Source organism: Diceros bicornis, chromosome X (assembly GCF_020826845.1).
Source record: "Diceros bicornis minor isolate mBicDic1 chromosome X, mDicBic1.mat.cur, whole genome shotgun sequence".
Taxonomy (NCBI): domain Eukaryota; kingdom Metazoa; phylum Chordata; class Mammalia; order Perissodactyla; family Rhinocerotidae; genus Diceros; species Diceros bicornis.
The window spans coordinates 137,605,915-137,625,893 of record NC_080781.1 but is presented as its reverse complement, the minus strand read 5'-3'; the positions used below and the strand labels follow the sequence as shown (position 1 = coordinate 137,625,893).

Below are 19,979 nucleotides of genomic sequence, written 5' to 3'. Positions count from 1 at the left end.
AACGTGGCCTCACGCACAAGGCCCAGCTGCCACCGTCTGGCCACCAACAGGTCTTCTGTCCGGTCTTAGCGAGCTAGAGCAGCTTGCTACATAAGGAGCCCCTGAGAGTGCTGGACGGGGACACCTTTGGCAGAGTTAGGACAGGTCCTCCCGGCCCACACGTGGGTGTCTGGAGGAGGACCCCCATCCTTGCTGCTCGAAGCCTCAGATGCAGGGACAGCACACCCTGTCTGGCCCTGAGGCCAGGCCCCGTGCAGCTCAGCTTAGTTCTCAAAGACCCAGGGTGCTGGGGCTTGTTCTCTTTGGGTCCCGGGTTCTGGGAAGGCCTGGCCCATGCCCCACGGTGCCTGCACACAGTAGGCTGTACCGAATGTGGCAGAGTAAAGGGCACTCCTTCTTGGTAGGGTGGGGAGAGGGGCTCGCTGGGTTTCTGCCTTTGGTGGCTGAGCACAGCTCCCCGTAGAAGGCCATGGGGACAGGGCCGGCCACCTGGCCACCCTGCTCAGCGAGGTCAGAGTTTTACACAGAGAACCAGCTCCATATAAACAACAGGAGAGAAGCACAGAGGAAAAGCTTGTTTGGGGACTCTGCTCATCACACTTGGGACCAACATCCACTTAGACTGGACTGGGAGTGGGTGAGGCAGGTGCACAATTGACAAGGCCCCTGCCTCACAGAAATGTGGCCGGGCCCCACTGTCACCTCGGGCATCATCACACTAAATACCTTTAAACAAATCACACGTGTGTCCCCTGACCAGCAGAGCCTGAGGAGGCCCAAGTGGCCAGAACGTGAGAGAAAGAAACTTCTGGCACTCTGCAACTTGCCTCAACACTAGCTCCCACCTTCCTGCAAAAAGCTAATGTCCTTGAGACACAAGGCCCAGCCTGGGGTGGGGAGCCAGGCTGGCACCGGGTGGCTTACCATGGCGAAGCCCACATCCGCCTTCTTGAGGGCTGGCCCATCGTTGGTGCCGTCCCCTGTCACGGCCACCACCTGTCGCTGCTCGCCAGTGGTGCTGTCGATAATCCCTGAAACACAGAGTAGCGCCATTTGTGGCCCTGTGTGACAGCCCCGGGGGCTGTGGGGGCTGGTTGGCTCTGGAAACCCTTTGGGATTGTGACTGTGTCTACCGCCCCCAATCCTCCATGCTCCCTGTCACCTTTGGGATCAAGTCCCTGTACCTTGACTGGCAGCCCCATCCCCCTTGTCGCACCCTGGCCCATCACCCAGTGAGGTGATACAGGGCCATGTGATTTGGTAGAAGGCAGGGGCCCAGCAGTGTGTGACTTGGAGAAATGTCTCCCTCTCCTGGGCCTCAGTTTCCCCATCTGTTATGACAAGAGGCCAGCCTCTACTGGTGTCTTTCATTCATGTTGTTAGCTCAGAGAAGCGGAGGGGTGAGCTCTGGTGTGTCAGCCCTTTGACGGGGTCTCTGTTATTATCCCCATTTTCCTGATGAGGAAACTGAGGCTAGGGAGAGCCAGGGACTTGCTCTGAGACACAAAGCAAGTCTCCAGTGGCAACAGGTCTAGAGCTGAGAACCCTGCTTCCTAAGCAGGCCCTGGAGACCCATTTGGGAGCTTGGCTTGGGGTGTCTGGGAGTAGAGAACACGTGGAGGTGATGGCTGCACCCAACCAGTGCCATGCCACCTCGGGAAGGGACGGGGCAGGGGTGAGCAGGGGTGAGCTAGCTCCATTACCTTTGACCAGAGTGTGCTTGTCAGTGGGAGATGATCGGGCGAGGACCCTCAGCTTGGGCCACACCTTGTCCAGGCGCTCCTGTTCTATCTGGGAGGGGGAAGCACACAGACGCTGCAGAGCAGAGGTGGGGTGGGGAGAAAGAGCCAGAACTGTGGACAGCCCCACTGCGGGAGGGCAGAGGGGCTGGACCTACCTCGCCTTTCTCATTGCGGATCCGACGGTTGAATTCCTTCCCCTCCAGGCACAGGAAGTCCTCCCCTGGCTGGATGATGCCACACTTGGCCGCAATGGCCCGGGCCGTGTTGATGTTGTCCCCGGTCACCATGCGGACTGTAATGCCAGCACGCTGGCATTTGCGGATAGCTTCAGGGACCTGGAAGAGACAAGAGAGGTGGGTGGGGTCATCTAGGCAAGGCACATTTATGTCCAGGCCATATCCTTTCCATCATCCAGATCTGCAGACCCACAGCCTTCCCTGTGGTCTCGGGGAAGGGCCTCTGCGGAGGGGCACCCAGAGAAGGCAAGGAGAATGGCCTGTCTGCTCTGCCGCCATTGCCAGCCTAGCCCGAAGGGGGCAGGGAGCCTCCCTCAGTCCCTCAGCATCCCTCCCTCCCCAAGGTGCCTCCTTCACTGTGCCAGGCTCCGGGGACCAGCAACGACTCAGACCCAGTCCCTGACACCATAAGCAAGGCTGGGAGAAGCCACTAGAAGCTTTTACACTGTCGACGAGCACCATCGGAGTAGTGTTTGGGAAGGTGACCATACAATGCCCCAGCTCTGTCAACCTCCTTTTCTACTGCAGGGTGGAGACCCAGAGCTGCTGAGCCAGGATGGGCCCGGCTCCCACGCTGGCTGGCAGGGTTGCTGTGTCAGTTGGCTCTGGAAGAATGAGAAAGGCACCTCTGGCCCCAGCCAATGTGCCGGATGGCAGGGCCACTGCGGGCTCGTCCCTCTGGGGCCGTGACTCAGGGCAGGCTCCCGCCGTCAGCTGGCTTGTGGCCAAGGTCTGGGCACCGCGATCACTTGTCTCCCCATTTTTCACAGCAACATAAACCTGAAAACCTCTGCAGCCGTAGGTTTTACGTGCAGACGGTGGTGCCTGAGGGGCCAGGGAAGGGAGAGGAGGAGGAGGAGAAATGGGCTCAGAGCTCAGGGAACTGGATAAGGTCATGCCCAGGCCTGTGAGATGCTTGGAAGCAGCCCCTGCAAGGGGTGCAGCCTGGGGAGACCGGCTCCCTGCTCTGTCCGATGGGCCCAGTGCGCCCGCCTGCAGGCTCCCAGTGAGCACCGTGGGGCTGAGACAGAAGCCCCGGGGACAGTCTGAGCTTGAGGAGAGAGAGGGAGAGAGCGCTCGGTGTCCCGGGTGTACCCCAGCGGCCAGGCCTAGAAGCCCGAGGACAGGGGGTGAGCTGGGCCGTACAGACGTGGTGGCCCAAGGAGCAGGAGCCAGGCGGTGGGGGTGGGGCGGGGCAGCTGGGAGATCCCAGGGGAGGTGGGTGGCAGGTGGGGCCGGGTGGGGTGTAGGTGCACTCTGACCTGGGAGTTCCCGGCATGCTGATGGTTCCCAAGGCCCCCAAGGCGGGGGCGGGGGAGGCGGGTGTAGAGTGGCTGTGATCTCACCCAAGGAGAGAGTGGGTGTGAGAAGAGGGGAGGCACAAGGCCCATCCAGAGGGGCCCCCACTTCAGGGTTGTGACCCTATGATCCCCATGACCAATACTGCCAAGTGGTCCAGAAGGCCGAGACCCAGGAGGGGCCTTGCATCCTGTACCTCCAATAACGTGTCTCCTTGCTCTCAGCCTCAGGGATACTTTTTGCTCTTTGGGGATCTTGGGGTGCTGGATGATGAGCTACAGGGAGACACTGCCCTTCGAGCGAGCTCCCTTCTGTCCTTCAAGTGTCTGGAAGCCACCCCTCTGCTGCCACCAAGTGGCCGTGAAGAGCCTGAGACCCTCCTTTGAGTGGGCGCAGCCGAGGCCTGGCTCACTGTCTGCGGAAAGGCCCTGGGCCTCCCAGCCAGGTGGCGGGAAGCCTTCCTCCCTTGGCAGCTGCTCTCTCCCACATGGGGTGACTGTCCTTCCTCACCTGCCTCCCTGTAGTCCCAGTCTAGCCCCAGCCCAGCTGTGATGCCAGCCTGCTCACAAAGGCCTCACAGCATGGCAGCCAGCCTCATGTCTGGAGGAGCCCCTGCCCCCTCCAGCATTAATACAGCCCACTTCCAGGGTCCGTGCGGCCCCCCAGGGCACAGATCCCCCGGCCCCACACCTCCAAGCACCTTAGCAGGTTTCACGGAGCCCCATCCACCCTCCTGCTGTTGGCACCCGGGACTCCACTGGGCTACCACCTGGCAGGCCAGTCTCTGTTGCGGTCTGCCTGGCATCCCCAGCCTGGCCTTCGGTGCCGTCTGCTGCCCAGACTCTCACTCTGCCACTCTCAAGCCAGAGAGGAGCTGTCCTGTTCCCTGGACCCTTCTGCCAAGGCTGTTTCTTGATCTTAACCAAGCAGCCCATTGCTCGGCCTCGGGTCCTCTCCGCAGTGGCAGCCACTGTGGGGGCTCCTCACTGTATCTGTCTCAGGACTTTGCCTGTGTTCCACATTTTCTACGATGAAAACTTACAACAATAATATCTTACTCTGAGAAGAGTACTGACCAGGAGAAGGCTGGGCCTTGCCCCAGCCATGTGCAGCTGTTCCAGACAGTTCCATCTGACCATCCTCCCTGCCCCAGTCTAGCCTCATTGATGCCTCTGTAAATGAGCCGACTTGGACCAGAAGATGGCTGCTGCAGTTCTGTTTATATCTATGACTCAAGCTTCGATTCGTTCAACAAATATTTATGCCAGAAATTAGGAGAAGCTTGCAGGGCTCCTTGGCCTGGGGAATCAGGCAAGAAGGGCTCCCTGCACTATACGGCTGTGAGCTGCTTCACACTTTACACCCCTCCATCCAGGCACGTGGCTGAGGTGGAAGGGAAGGGCAGGCTGGTTATGATGGTGCGGAAATGGCCTTGGCCAGGCCCTGGGAGGCCGAGAACACCACCATCCTGTGTCTGTGAGACACTCCAACAGGAGCTCTGGCCTTCCGGCAGCTTCACACAGCCCCAGCAAGCTGGGCAGAAGAGGTTAGAGCTGCTACTGTTGACACCTCCCAGGAAGTAAGGAGGGGACACCCATCACCCTGGGAGCAGCATAGAACACTAGCCAGGGGTGTGCAGCCATGTAGGGGTGTTGGGGGTGGTGGTGAATGGCTCCATTCCGAAGGGGAAGGCCATCAGGTCTATACAAGGACAACATGGCTTTGTGATTTGGCTTTGCTGTGTGGACACAGCCCTCCTCCACTCTGTGCCTCAGTTTTCCCCTGGTCCGATGAAGGGGAAGGCCCGGGCCCTGTGTCCCTGATGGTGGTCCTGCCACCCTCAGCAGTGCTCTCTCCCCCTGCTCTCCCAGACTGCTCCACCCACCGCCCACCTTTGCTGGGCCTGTTTCCCTGGCAGGAAGTCTCTCCTCTCCCCTCTGCCGCCATCCATTTCCTCCCAGGCCAGCCTCCATGTGTCCCCTCTCTGCACATGGTGGTCCCTATTTCCTTGGAATGTGAGGATGTGCCGTCGCTGACAACGCATGGCTGGTGTTCAGATATGGAAAGCATTGACTTGTGAATCAAGGGTTTGGTACTTGGTCTAGTGTATGAGTGCCTGTCTCCCGAAAGAGAGCCTGGAAGCTTCTCCTCCCTTGTCTCAGCACCTCCCAGGGCAGCTTGTACACATACATGTGTTCAGGCTAATCGGCAGGATTAAAGTGGCCCTGATCCTGACGCAAGGGGGCGGGGTGCCACTGGAGAGGCCCTGGGAGCAGAGAGAGAGGGGCCCTCCAATGCCCCTGGCAACCTGCACCTCCTGTACCTTGCACACTCCCTCTGGGACCTGGTGTCCTACATCCCTGACAAGCTTGCCCTCCCTCGAGGGTCTCTCACCTTTAAGGAGCAACAACTCTTTCCATTGCTCCTTCACTCTACACTCTGTCCAGCTTCTGCCCTGTTTCTCTGTTCCCTCTTTAGAAGAGCTCTCAGTAAAGTTGTCCACATGTGCTGGCTCCCTGCCTCACCAGCCCACGGAACCTGTTCAGGTCAAGGTCTCCAGTGACCTCCCAGTGTCAAGGGCCCACCTTGGCCATGATCGGGCTAAGCTACCTTCTTGCTTCAGCCACATGGCCCTCTCAGTTTCCCCTCCCTGCCTAGTCCATTCCTTCAAGTTTCCTTCGCAGGCTCCTCCTGCCTCTGCTCAGGCTGCATGCCCACTCCAAGACATTACTCATGTAAAGATGCTTCTGGAATCTCTCTCCTGCCAGGACCTTTGCTCTGAGCTCTCCACTCTTACAGCTACCTGCCCACTTGACATCTCCATGGGGATGTCCTGAACCTCACTCAGCCCAAGCAAACCTCGACCAAGAACTTCCTAGCCCAGTGACAGCACTGCCATCTGCCACTTCGCCAAACCAGAGCCTGGGAGTCGTGCCCAGCTCCTCCCTCCCCCTCACCACCTGCTCCAGTCTATCAGTCCTGTGGGTGTCAAGGTTTTAATTGCCACTGCCTCCCACCTGGTGGAGGCAGAGCCTGAGCCAGGGCTGGAGGCTAAGCAGGAGGGGGCCTTCCAGCGGGCAGGACAGAGACTCCATGTGGGTGCAAGAGTGAGAGGATGATGGGGGTCAGGCACACCGGGGAGGGTCTGGTCTGGGGTGCTGTGGCCACGCTCACCTTTCCAGACTCCAGCAGGTGGCAGTTCACTCCACCTCTAACTCTGGCAGGAAGTGGTGTGACAGGCAGGGAGGCGGGAGAAAGGGGTGGTTCTCCCCTTGCATTGACAGCCCCTCCAACGATCCCCACAACCCAGGCTGCTCACAGAGAAGCAGGTGGCTACCTCAGGTCGCACAGGGTCCTCGATGCCCACGACGGCTATGCAGGTGAGGTCGCCCACGACCTCGTTCTCGTTGTCCCAGTCAGGCTCCTGGGCAGCAGAGAAGTCCCGGTAGGCGATGCAGATGGTGCGGAGACCATCGCAAGCCATGGGCTCGATGATCTTCTTTACCATGTCGTCCCGGTCCCGAGGGCGAAAGCTGCACAGTTCTCCATTGCTGTTTAACATGTTGGTGCACCTGGGGTGGGGACACAGAAGAGGAGCCGGGCATCAGCCTGAGCCCTCCATTTGACAAGGCAGAGATGCTTCTCCAAGGAGGAGGCACTCTGCTTGCGTGGGGCCTAATAATGTACCCCCCAAATTCATGTTCCTCCCAGAACCTCAGAATGTGACCTAATTTGGAAATACGGTTGTTGCAAAGATAAGATGAGGTCATACTGGATGAGCGTGGGTCCTCAATCCAATAACTGGTGTCCTTGTAAAAAGAGAAGAGTTCACACAGAGACACACAGATGCACGAGGACAAAGCCATGGGACGATGGAGGCAGAGATGGAGTGAGGCAGCTACATGCCAAGGAAAGCCATTGCTGGAAGCTGAGAGAGACAAGGAAGGACCTCCCCTGGAGGCTTTGGAGGGAGCGTGGCCCTGCTCACACCTTGATCTGAGACTTCTGGCCTCCAGAACTGGGAGAGAACAGCTTTCTGTTGTTTTAAGCCATCAGGTTTACAGTACTTTGTTCTGGCAGCTCCAGGAGCTGGAAACTCCTAGACTGGTGTAGGAGAGCCGGGCAGGAGGCTGGAGCGAAGCTCCACGGGGACTTGATGAGACTCGATGGGATTTGGGGCAAATCACTCTTGCCCCACTGGGCTTCAGGGCAACAGTGTGGAACATCAGCATAAACTGAGTGCCATGGAGTGGGGCCGTGACAAGGCAGCAACTGCAGCATGGGCCCTGATGATCCTGGAAGCTTCTCAGAAGGGCCAGGGTGGGAGGGCTGCAGGATTCAGGTGTGAAGAGGAAAGAGCAAAGGAACCAAGGGCCCCAGAGGCAGGCGAAGTGGAAGGGCGAGTGGGGGTCCCGAACAGACTAGTGAAGGAGAGAAGGAGCTGGCTATGGAGGCCAGGGTGGTAAGTCATGAGCACAGCAAAAGCTGGCACGGACCCTGGTCTTTCTGTGGATTCACTTGTGTAATTCTCACAACACTCCCAGGAGGTAAGTATTCCTGCTACCGCCATGATACAGGGGGAAACTGAGGCCCGGGGCGAGGGAGTAACTTGATCATGTTCCCACAGTCAGCAAAGAGCAGAGGTGGGGTTGGAGCCCAGTGCCCGACTCCAGAGGAGAAGCACAGGAAGAGGGTGGGGCCTCCAAGTCCAGCGCTGCACTGCTGGGACCCAGCAGGACGGCCTCAGGGAGGAGGTGGCTTTTGCACCGGGCTGGGGAGGCTGTGTTTGCCTGGACAGAGTTTCAGAGGAGAGCATTTTGGGTGGGGCAGCGGTCGGTAGAGACCAGGACACAGCCAGGTGGGGGCGTACTTGGTCGTCCTGGGAGCCAGGGAGCCTCGGATGTCCCGCCGAGGACTCTGTCGTGAATGCCCTGGAAGGCCGGCTACGAGCTCAGAGGCACAATCAGGTTGTGTCTTAGAAGGTGGCTCTGGAGTACGTGAGGAGCCAGGTGGGCGGGGGAGGGTGGGGGAGAGCTGCTACAAAACTGAGGAAGAGAGAGGCCAAGGCCAAGGGGAGGTGCAGAAGCTGAGTGGGCTTGGGGGGCGGGGCACTTGGAGGCGGGGCTGCATGCTCCCCCTCAGTTTTTCTCACAGCTTTATTGAAATATAATTCACACACCACACAATTCACTCATTTAAAATGTACAATTCAATGGCTTTTAGTATATTCACAGAGCTGTGCGACCATTCCCACAGTCAGCTTTAGAACATTTTCATCATCTCTAAAAGAAACCCTGCACAAACAATAAAAGAAAAAATCATTTGTGCACCCAAGGACGAATCAAGAGAGTGAAAAGACAGCTCACAGGATGGGAGAAAATCCTTACAAATCAGGTATGTGTTAAAGATCTAGTCTCCAGAATATACAGAGAACTCTCATGGCCCAACAATAAACAGACACCTCAAATCAAAGGACTCGAATAGACCTCTCTCCAAAGAAGACACACAAATGGCCAAGGATCACAGGAAAGGCGCCAACATCACTAGTCATCAGGAAACGCACATCAAACCACCACAAGATCCCACTTCACATCCACTAGGATGGCTGGAATAATAATAACAAGAAGAAAAACCAGAAAATAACACATTGGTGAGGATGAGGAGAAGCTGGGCCCCTCATGCACTGCTGGTGGGAATGTCAAATGGTGCAGCCCCACGGAAAACAGTTTGGTGGTTCCCCTAAAAGTTAAACATCGAGTTCCCATTTGACCCAGCAATTCCACTCCTAGGTATAGACCCAAGAGAACTGAAAACAGTGTTCAAACAAAAACCTGTACATGAATGATCAACAGCAGCATGTTTCACAGTAGCTCAAAGGTGGAAACCACCCAAGTGTCCATCCACAGGAGACCGGATAAACAAAGTGTGATATATCCATCCAATGGAACGTTATTCAGCCATCAAAAGGGATGATGTTCTGACACATGCTACAACGTGGATGGACCTTGAAAACATGCTGAGAGAAAGGAGCCCGACACAAAGGGCCATAGATTGCAGGATTCCATTTCTGTGAAAGGCCAGAAGAGGCAAATCCATAGAGACAGAAAGGAGATGAGTGGGTGCCAGGGGCTGAGAGGAAGGGGATCTGTGGGAGTGACTGCTTAATGGGAGTGGGGTTTCCTCTGGGTGATGAAGTGTTCTGCAACTGGATAGTGGTGATGGTGCACAACATTGTGAATGCACTTAACGCCACTGACATGTACACTTTAAGGTGATTAAAATGGCTAATTTTATATTATGTCTATTTTACCACAAAAATATGACCAGAAACCCCGTCCCCTTCAGGTAGCCACCAGCGCCTGGCCCCTACTCACTTTTTCAGTAGGATCTCCGAGGCGCCCTTGCTGAAGAGGCGGAAGCCGCCGTTGGGTAGGCGGATGACCGTGCTCATGGACTTGCGGACCGAGTTGAAGGTGTACACTTTGTAAAGCTTGTCTTCCGGAATCTGCTCCCGTACAGGCTGGAAGTCCCGCTTCAGGTCCAGGACGAAGCCCAGCAGGGCACACTCTGTCTTGTTGCCCACTTGACGTGGGAGAGCGCCTTCCTTCTCTGGAGGCTGTGAGGCGAGGGGAATCAGCATGGAGTGGGAGCCAAGTCCACCCTCCTTGCTGCTCCCCTGGGGATCCAGCCTGGCTGCGGCCACCACATCTTTAGGGTGTGGTGGCAGGGAGCTGAGGAGGGCCTCCACTAGAGACTATACAGGCAGGTTTTCCACCATTCATTGGGCTTGGAAGGGGCTTCCAGAACCCGTGGGCCCTGACCAGCAGCCAGGGCAGGAGTACTGGGTTCAGGGATGAGGCAGAGGGTGATCAGCACCCCAGAGACCATTGTAGTTCTGGTCAAATGTTCTTCAGAGAGCCTAGTGAGTCCCTGGTGACAGCTCACACTGTACCCCCGGCGGGGCCCCCTGCCCTTGGCCCACCCCCACTTGGCCGAGCCTGCTGCCCCTTCTCAGCTCACTAGTATTTTGGTGGTGTAGGCACTGTTGATGGAGATGGCGTGGACCAGGAGGTCAAGGATCTTGGGGGTCAGGGCGCTGGGGGCCGGAATCTCCTTGTAGTGGCTGTCCCCGAGGTAGGACTGGACCACGGTCATACGGTTGGTGGTGAGCGTGCCTGTCTTGTCCGAGCAGATGGCCGTGGCATTGCCCATGGTCTCGCAGGCATCCAGGTGGCGGACCAGGTTGTTGTCCCTCATCATTTTCTGTAAAGGGCACAGGCAGGGGCTTGGGTAGCCAGTTGTCCTTGGGGAGGTTGGCCCATGGGGTAAGGGAGCAAGAGGTGGTCAACACAACGTCATGTGTGACTCTGCTTTGCCCGACCAGCTTTCCATGTGGCACTAACAGCCCGGGGGGCATCAGTCAGCAGGCACACACCTTCACCACCGGGCTGACAGCAGTGCCCAAAGGCACAGCTCAGTGTGGCTGCAGAGTGGCTGTGAAGCCTAGGCAGTGGGCCTGTAAGATGTAAGGACTCTCATCAGACACGCTGAGTGGTCGACTCTGGGTGGCCGCTCTCCCCAGAGCTCACCCAGGGCCTCCCTGCTGCCCAGACAACTCCCCTGCTCATAGCCCCCTCTCAGGTCACCCGCTGGCCCTGCTGCTCCCCCACTCCCCCTCTTCCCCCCATCTCTGCCATGCTCTACCCACTGTCTCCAGTGTCCTCGGTCCTCTCCTGAATGCCCTTCCTCCCTGCCCCTGCCTCTGCAAACAGCACCAGCACCCTGAACTCCCTGGCCCCTCTGTGTTCCCTGCCTTCATCCTGCAGATGCCAGGTCCATCCCACCACCTGCCTGGTTTCCGGCTCATCTCACTGTGGCCAGAAAGCCGGGTCGGGGAGGATGTCCGAGTTCAGCTCTGGGTCCCTGCTCTTCCCCTGAGTGATCTCAAACTCTCTCCAGTCCCCACTGCATCCAAGTTGCTTAACAGCTTCACACCCCAGTTTCTGGGTCTGTGTCCTGGTATCAAGGGATTCTTATTCTTATTGTATTTATTATTATTACCTTGACAGAGTAAGCTAAGGAGATGGTGACAGCAAGAGGGAGGCCCTCCGGGACAGCCACAACCAGCACCGTGACACCGATGATGAAGAACTTCACGAAGTACTGCACGTAGACTGGTGTGCACTCTGCCAGCCATACCCGGCCATCGACAACGAAGGTCTCGATCACAAAGTAGAGGACCAGGATGATGACAGTGATGGCGGACATCACCAGCCCTGCCCAACCACAACAGAGGCCACAGAGGGTGGGGGCGGGAAGTGGGGTCAGCAGGGGCGAGGGAGGGAGAGAGCAGGAGGGAAGAGGAGGTAAGGGATGCTGCAGCCCGCACCAACTAAAGCCTGTGTTGGGGGAGGCCTCCCGGAGGGCTGGGAATCTATGCTCGCCAGAGGGGGGCTGGAACAGGCCCTGATGGCCATGGTCTGCCCTTGGCTTGTCCCCTTGCTGCCTGGCACATCCCTTTCCCACTTGCTCTTCACAGCCTGGTCTTCTGTCCAGGACCCCAGTGTCCTCCACGCCCATCGGTGGCCCCTGGGCTGCCCCATTCTCGGCTCCCACCTGCTTTCCCGATCTGCACAGCCAGTTTGGTGAGCTTGCCCTGAAGGACAGACTTCTCTTTCTTGGGCACGTTGGCTTTCTTCTTCTCCCGCTCCTCCATCTCCCCGCCCTCTGCACTCTTCAGGGGCTGCATTTCCATGGCAACCGCCCCATCCTGCTTCTTAGCTGCACACAGAAGAACCCCATGGCCAAGGTTAGGGCCCAGTGCCTGGGGTGACAGCTACAAGGGGCTTTCACAGGGAAAGACATGTCACACCATACAAGAGGACACGGGGTTTGGGGGTTTCTCTGATTTCCGAGTGTCACATGGCACGGGGGCTAGCTTGTCTCCCTCCTCTCTCCTTGTCAGCCCAGGCCCTCCTGAGGTGTGCGGGCGGCTCCAGCGCTGTCCTGGGAGGGACAGAGATGGTTCTCTTGGGGCCTCACAGGGGAAGGAAGGACAGACACAAGCACGAGTAACTCGGGCACACAGACAGGGCAGCCAGCCCCAAATCTCAATACCTGAGAGCAGAGGCCTAGGGCCCAAGGAACGTTCCAGACCCTGAGCTGACTCATCGGCCCACTGGTGTCCAAGGCACCTTTCTGCTCCCCTCAGGGAGGCCCAAGAGCCCCCGCACTCTCCTCCCCTGCTCCCTACTCAGGCTGTGTCTTCTCCCACCAGCCCCTTGGGGGACCCCTTGACTTCCATCATGGCCCTAGGTCCCCTCAGCCTGCTCCCTGGCTGCCAGTGACTGTTGCTGGAAAGGGCTGCTGTGGGCAAGCTTCGCACGTCTCTCCTTGTGGAGACTTCCTGCCTCCTCTCTGGAATAGGTGGCCTCCCGCTCTCCTCATGCTGCTCCTGACAGGGTGGTGGTGGGTCCCCCATCCTGCCCTTGTCACCTCCGTCACCTCACACACTCTGCGGCCTGCAGTGCCTTCCCCTGCACTGCCCCGTGTAATCCGGTCCATTCTCCACCCTGCCACTCAGCCTCCTCCCTCACCACTCTCGGCTCCACCCAATGGGGTTCTTGGTGCTCCTGACACCACCTCTGCACGCCTGCCACCTCGCTGTGTCAGCTGCTTCCTCTTGCTTCCAGTCTTCCCACCTGTCCCTTGTCCCTTTGACTGCCGGAGACCACTCACTGATGGCTTCTTCTTTCCAGGGGCCTCAGGCAAGAGCCCTTGGCCTCAGCGACACTTAAGGCCCCACCCGGCTGGGCCACTCTAGCTTTATGCCCCACCAACTGCCACTCCTTGCCCCAGCCCAGGGCCCTAGCCACTGGGCTGTCCCCTGCCCCAAATGCCCCCCCCCCCGACTGCAGCTGTCCTTGACCTCTGGTTTGCTCGTCTGATCCTGTCTTGGTGCTTGGGTCCCTGGGATCCATGTTGCACTTGAGCTTTGCCCCTAGGTCCGCATCTCTGGACCGTGACCTCCCTGAGGGCCGGGACTCTGCTTTATCTGCCTTCGGATTCTCAGTGCCGATGACTGCCTGCGGATAGCACTTCATCCCGGCCACAGGCATTCGGGCTGAGAGGAGAGTGGGCCTCGGCCCCTCGGATGGCCGCCCAGCCACCTTGCCTCAAAGGCCCAGCAGAAAGGCAGCTGAATTGGGAAACCCACAGGCCTGATAGGTCTCGGGCGAGTCAGCCTCTCTGAGCCTGTTTCTTCACCAGGATGCTTGCTTCCAGGTGATCTTGGCACATTTCCGGCGGGATCTGCAGATGGGCCGCCCCACCCCACTCACCTGGTCTCTAGGTGCTGCTCCTGCAATTGAGGTGGGTGGCCCCCCACCCCGTGTCACGCCCTCCACCACCCCACCCTGAGTGCAGGGCTCTCATTACCTTTGGTCTGGCTACTCTCCATCGCCCCATCCTGCTGCTTGCCTACAATGGAAGAGGAACGACAGACACGGAGACTTGAGAACATCCACGTGGCCCTGGCACACGCACATGCACACAGGACAGCGGGGCACAGACAGTGCGGCCAGCGAGCAGAGGAAAGGGGGAGGAGGGCCCTGTACTCTCCAGGCCCACACTGACGCCCACTCACCACGTCCCAACACGTGCACACCTTGACCTCAGCCCTCCAATGAAGCCCCAAAGCTGGCCCTGAACGGACCCTGGGTCACGTGTGGGCGGCAGTGGGGGTTTCCAGAAGGGATGCCACCATGGGGAGTTAGAGCTGCCAGGTGTGTGGTCCCAGCTGGGTCACCTTGAGAAGGGTCCCCCAGTCAGGATGTGTGTCCCCCCCCCAGAACCAGCGTGGGAGGTTTACCTAGATGGTTCCTAACCTCCGGTGGCCTAGAGATTCGCTTTCTCTGCAGTGCAGCCAGCAGCGAGCCCTGTGTGTGCTCTAGAGGAATCTGCTGGGCACCTCGCAGCACTAGAGGAACAGGCAGGGGCATGGGACTGGCCTGGCCCCAGGTGGCCCTGTGCAGGGGCTCATTCATGAACGTGCTCTGCAGCCACAAGGCCCACAGCTGCCTGGCTTCCTAAGGCCATGGGAAACAGTGCTGTTCCCAAGGTAAGGAAGGCCTGCCACTGTGGGAGGGCCTAGGAGACCTGCCAGGCGAGGGGCCTGCAGCAGCGCACCTGGCATTGTGCTCAGGCTCCGGCTCTGCACCCCAGCCCCTCCTGCCTCACCTGTTCCAGGGTGTCATTGCTGGGGCACACATGTGCTGGCCCCGAACTCAGAGACCTGGGGCAGGTTGGGCTTGTGGGCTGACCTGTCAGCCACCACCCAATAGCTCATGCACTGGGGATCCAAGAACACAAACAGGGTGCCAGATGGCTACCAGGCATTGGGGTCTGGTCTGGGAGTCCCAGGGTGGAGGGAGAGGCCCCCTGCAGGGCGAGGTGGGGTGTGGGTCAGGCCCTCTCTGCCCAGGGCCCCTGTGGAGATGCAGCGGGATGTTCAGAGGTGAAGGGGACTTCTGGGGGGAGGGGAGACACCCATAGACACAGGGTGACAATACAGCACGATGAGGGGGTGTTGCTGGAAGCCCTGTGGCCATGGAAGCCCAGGGGACCCAGGCTTCAGACAGGGCCGGGGAGGCCTCTGGAGGATGGAGGGAGGTTTGGGATGAGCACTACAGGAAGAGGAGGGACAGGAGCCGAGGGAGGGAGGAGGAGGGGAAGGAGGACATTCCAAGGAGAAAGGTGACTAGGAGTCAAGGCCAAAAGGCAAGAAACAGATGGGGGGCAGCAGGTGGACAGGGAGTGTTGGGCCCACAGACGAGGTCGGGAGGCAGCAAAGGTGAGGGCCAGGGGGAGGCCCCAGGTGTGGCCACCTTCCCGTCTCCACAGTGGCTGGGGCCTTGGGCTGAAACCTCGGTGAGGGGTCGTGGGTGCTACTGTCCCCTCCCTGGAGCCTGGACAGCTCTGCTCCCCCTCCAGAGCCCCCTCAGGGTTCCCCTCCTCCAGGAAGCTGGCTGGTGGAGGTGACCCCGCTGACTCCTAAGTAGCACAGCCTGGGGGTGCTGAAGAAGATGAGAGGGAAGAGGAGCTGGGGCAGGGGAGGGACCTGTGGGGGCTGGCGGGGCTCTGTCAAGGTTGAAGAGGAGGGGCCTAGGACCAAGTCCTGAAGGATACGGACACTTAAGGGACGAAGAGAGAGGGGAGGAGCCTGGGAAGGAGTGTGGAAGGGGCATCCTGCCAACCAGCCATCAGGGTGTCGATGGAAGGCCACCAGGCAATGTCAGCTGGGCTTCCCAGGAGAGAGGCACGGGGACTCCAGCCCAGACGAGGCCCAGGGCCCACCCACCTGCTTGCCCACCTGTGGACCCCGGGGCACTTACTGTGGAGGGACCTGAGCCGAGCGCTGCAGGGAAAGGGGGCTGGGTGTGGCAAAGGTGGCTGTGAGGGATGAGCCTGGCCATCCAGGAGCAGGGAGGTGTCCATGCAGAGAGGCCGGGCTCAGGCTGCCAGGAGACAGGGCCCACAGAAGCTTCTAGGCAATAGCGGCTCATCCACCTCCTCCCTCACGGCCTCCAGGAGCAGGGTGGCCCAGGGCTGGGACACTAGCACATCCTTCCTTAATGCTGACCTGTCCCCGTGTTGCATGCTCTCTGGGCCCAGTGGACTTGACTGACTGAGGTGGGGCAGGTGACTGGCCCTCCTCTGTCCCCTGCCCAGCTCACCAGCCCCAGCGTCTCATTGCCCCCAAGGGCCCCGGCTGCAGGCTTCCAGCCCACGTTCTCCCCACACATGTGCAGTTTCTTTGTACTTCTTTCTAGTGGGCCCAGGTGGATTCTCTCAGAGGTGAGGCGCACATCTAGAAAACTCTGCTCCCCACCTGGTTTGACTACAGAAGTGGCCTGAAGGGAGACCCAGGTCAGAGCAAGGTGAGTCGTGAGCAGGTGCAGGCCTGAGTCACAGAAGGGAATGGGCTCCTGACCCTCGGGACTGAGACAGTGTGAGGGGACGCTGAGGGCAGCTCCATAGCCTTGTAAACCCTGTTCTGAGGACTGGAGGGGACACTGGCCATGCCTGGGGCTCAGAACAGTGGCAAGAAGAGGCAGCAGAGGGGCCATGTGCCAGGGTGGCTATAGAGCTGGGCTCGCAGAAGACATCTGTCCCTTGGCATTGATTTCCCTTGGGTGAGGGCCCCCGCCCCATCCCAGCTTACTCTGGCCCCTGGCTCCATGTTGGCATGGGACCCTCAGCACCTCACCATGGGGGTTGAGCACTCCTGAGGGTGGGCATGAGGCCCCTTGTACACACAGCCCAAACCCTTCAGGGACTAGCCATCCGAGGGAAGCTGCCCTTAAACAGAACTGGAGGGCCCAACCTGCTGGCTTTGGGGCAAAGACCCCAGAATAGGGGTCCCCAAAGGGACTCAGAAGAGAGACTCAGAAGAGAGGGTATGGCCTTCCATCCCCAGAGCTGGAGCTGGATCTGCATGGAAGGAGGAGCAGTCCTCCATCGGCACTGGGACTGGAGGTCAGGTCACCTTACCTTTCTTATCCTTCTTCTCCTCCTCCTCTCCGCCAGCTCCAAGCAAGGTAAAGATGATGCCTGTCTGGGAGTTCACACCAACAGCCGTCACCACCATTCTTCCAGAACCTTCCATGACATGAGTGCCTGGCATAGCAACACAGAGAGACCAAGACAGAGATTCGCACCGCCAGGCGGGAGGCAGGCTTAGCACCTGCAGCTTCTCTCCCAGGAATCCCAGAAGCAGGGACTCAGTGTCTGGAGGCCCCTGGAGGCTGTGTTGACCCTAAGCCTCATGCCCCGCCTGGAGGGGACCGGGAAACCTGCACAGGAGCAGCTACATGCCCAGAGGCAGCGGGTGAGCTGTTCACAGGGTCCACCCGGGGCCTCCAGTCTCTATATTGTGTCACACTACGTTTGCCACTGGGATAAACATTGGGCTAAACCAGAACCTTCTAGAAAGGGAACACGCCCCCAATGGGTCTTCTTCAGGGTCTGGATTGGGGAGGAGCACAGCACTATGCTGACCCAGAGCCAGCCCCCACTGCAAGGGGTTTCCCTCAGGACACCAGTGGCCCTCTGGGGCTGAGAGGACCCATTTCCCTCCCCAGCAGCTGGAGCTGCCCCCAGCATGCCTCCCACGGCTGCTCTGGCCTTGTGGAGGGCAAAGTCTGCAGATTCTCTAACTGGAAGGGCTACTCAGGGGGGCCTTGGTTGACGGGGTTGCCAGGTCAAATGGCTTCCAAGGCTCCTCAGTGCTGGGCTGGTCTAGAGGGTGGCTGCTGGCGGCCGCATCCCAGCATCCCCTTGGGCACGGCCAGGGTCCTCGAAGCCTCACCTGAGAGCAGCATGGGGTCTTTGTCGGCTGACTTTCGCACGTGGTCCGACTCGCCAGTCAGGGAGCTCTCGTCGATCTTGAGGTCGTTGCCCTGGATGAGCACGCCGTCGGCAGGCAGCAGGTCTCCTGAGGGCAGCCAGGCAGCCAGAACCAGAGGCCATGGGTCCAGGCAGCCTTTCTTTCCGCCGCCTCCCGCCTCCCCCAGGGGAGGGCCCACTGGAGGTGGGGCCCTCTTCCTTCGGTCTCCTCCTTCCTGGGGGGATCCACCCACCCCTCGCCCTGTCATCCAGCTCCCAGGGAAGGGGGACAATGGAAGCATGCTGCAGTGCTGGGGAAGCCCTCAACAGGCCAGCCGTGGGGACAGCCTACTTCCTGGGGCTCTAAAGCCTCTGAAACTCTCCCTCTTCACTCTGCCTCCTGCCCACGCTGACCCCCTCCAGCCTCCCACAGGTGAGGGCACACGAGCTGCTGGCGAGAAGGCCCACTCTCTCCCTGAAACGGGAGCCGAGCTTCCTTCGTGGGGTGGGTGATGATGGGCGCACTCACCATACTTGACCTGGGCGATGTCCCCCACCACCAGCGCAGCCACAGGGACCTGGCGGAGCTGCCCATTGCGGATGACTGTGAACTTCTGCTCCTGCTCGATGCGGCTCTGCAGGCCCCGGAACTGCTTCTCCTTGCTCCAGTCATTGAAGGCCGTGACGAGCACCACGCAGACTACAGACAGCAGAATGGCGGCCCCCTCGATCCAGCCGGCCTCAGCCTCCCCTTCGTCTTCTGTCCCGGCTGACACATTCCCGCATGCTGAGCCGGGGACAGAAGGGAAGGACAGAGGTGGCAGAGGAGTCACTCTAGCTGGCTCCTTCCTGCTGCCGGGTTGGGACATCCTGTGACCTTCCCTTGTCTCAGGTTCCATCCCTCCCCTCCTGCCAGCTCCTCCCTCACCTTCGCTCTCCTCTCCTGGTGGCGCATAGAACGAGAGGCCCAGGGAGATGATGGCAGCCACCTCCAGGATGATGAGGGTCACGTCCTGCAGGGCCTCCCACACCAGCTGCAGGAAGGTCTTGGGCTGCTTGGGAGGAATGAAGTTCTGCCCGTAGATCTGCCTGCGCTTCTCCAAGTCATTGGCGTTGTCGGCCAGGCCTGCATGGTGCAGGGATGGAGTGCAGAGGCACAGAAGGAGAGGATGGGAAAGGCTGGCCCCTCGCCCCGGCCCCACACGACCCTGCTCCATCCTCCCCTTCCTGCCCTGCGTGCCTGTCTCTCCCTCTAGACTGAAAGCTCCTGGAAGGTGGGAACTGCCTTGGCCTGGTGCCCAGAGCCTTTACGCAAACCCTGGGGGCATGTATGCAGGAGTGCGTGTGTGGCCCCGCCAGCTGCCCGGACAGTGCGGGCATGTGGCCATGTGCCAGCGCGGAGCCCCTAGCATGAGGAAGGGCTAGACCATCCTCCTGATATGCCTGGGGAAGTCTAGGGACTATGGTGGGTCCCTCTGCAGGGGGGACGTAAAGGAAAGTGGTAACAGTCAACATGGGGGGAGGGCAGAGGGAATCCAGCTGGGCCAGAGATGGCCAAGTGTCATCTGTCCGGAGATAGAAGCAGAAGAGACCAGCCAAGGCTTTCCCAGGGAGTGCAGGGCCTGGTATGAGACCGGGGTGGAGGGCACGGGGAAGCATCCCTCTCTCAGCTGAGCCCCAGGTAGTTGACGCCCCATGGGCCATGAAGGGGCAGGAGGTGTTTGTCAGATCCCACCAGGATCCAGATGAGGAAACTGAGGCCAGGAGGGAAAGGATCCTGTCCTTGAGTTGGGGCTCTTGACTGCAGCCCAGGACCCCTCTGCTGCCCCGTCCACCTGACCCCAGGTCAGGCTGGCGGGAACCTCACAGATGCTGAGCCACAAAGACGCGGTCATAGTCAAACTGGGTATGCAGGACACAGAGTCTTGACCGTCCCACAGGACCTGGGAGAGGGTTGGCCCCCACAGCCCAGAGGCCTTGTCGGTCTTGCTCACCCTGTTGAGCATGGGCCTGGCACCCATGGTGTCTGGGAGATGCACAGGGACTACCCCCAGCCCTGTATTCTCATAGCCTGTCCTTCGGAGACAGCTGCCTCCTTCCTAATGTCTTGCGAGCCCCCGCTGCAGTGCCAACCTAGAGCCCTGAGCTGGGGTCGCAGTGAAGGACGGGCACGGGCCGTGGGCTCCTCTCCCCATCCACAGGCCCCCCACTGCCCCCTCATACTTGGCAGTTGCTGAATGTCTATAAGGTTAATGGGATTGTCAATGTTTCATTCTGTTGCCATGGTGTCCCCAGGCTGCGGGGCCGAGGACAAGGA

General features: G+C 59.5%; 1 protein-coding gene across 1 annotated transcript in view; it reads right to left on the bottom strand.

The window, feature by feature from the left end:
- ATP2B3 (ATPase plasma membrane Ca2+ transporting 3) overlaps positions 1-19,979 on the bottom strand; it is a 48,297-nt gene that overhangs the window by 24,078 nt on the left and 4,240 nt on the right. The window contains exons 2-14 of the mRNA XM_058534935.1: positions 18,591-18,788; positions 18,192-18,449; positions 17,646-17,771; positions 16,829-16,954; positions 13,715-13,756; positions 11,894-12,058; positions 11,339-11,553; positions 10,298-10,540; positions 9,652-9,893; positions 6,615-6,849; positions 1,898-2,077; positions 1,704-1,791; positions 925-1,031 (exon numbers count right to left, since the gene is read on the bottom strand). Coding sequence (XP_058390918.1) covers positions 925-1,031; positions 1,704-1,791; positions 1,898-2,077; positions 6,615-6,849; positions 9,652-9,893; positions 10,298-10,540; positions 11,339-11,553; positions 11,894-12,058; positions 13,715-13,756; positions 16,829-16,954; positions 17,646-17,771; positions 18,192-18,449; positions 18,591-18,788 — 2,225 coding nt within the window. The remainder of the gene's footprint in view (positions 1-924; positions 1,032-1,703; positions 1,792-1,897; positions 2,078-6,614; positions 6,850-9,651; positions 9,894-10,297; positions 10,541-11,338; positions 11,554-11,893; positions 12,059-13,714; positions 13,757-16,828; positions 16,955-17,645; positions 17,772-18,191; positions 18,450-18,590; positions 18,789-19,979) is intronic.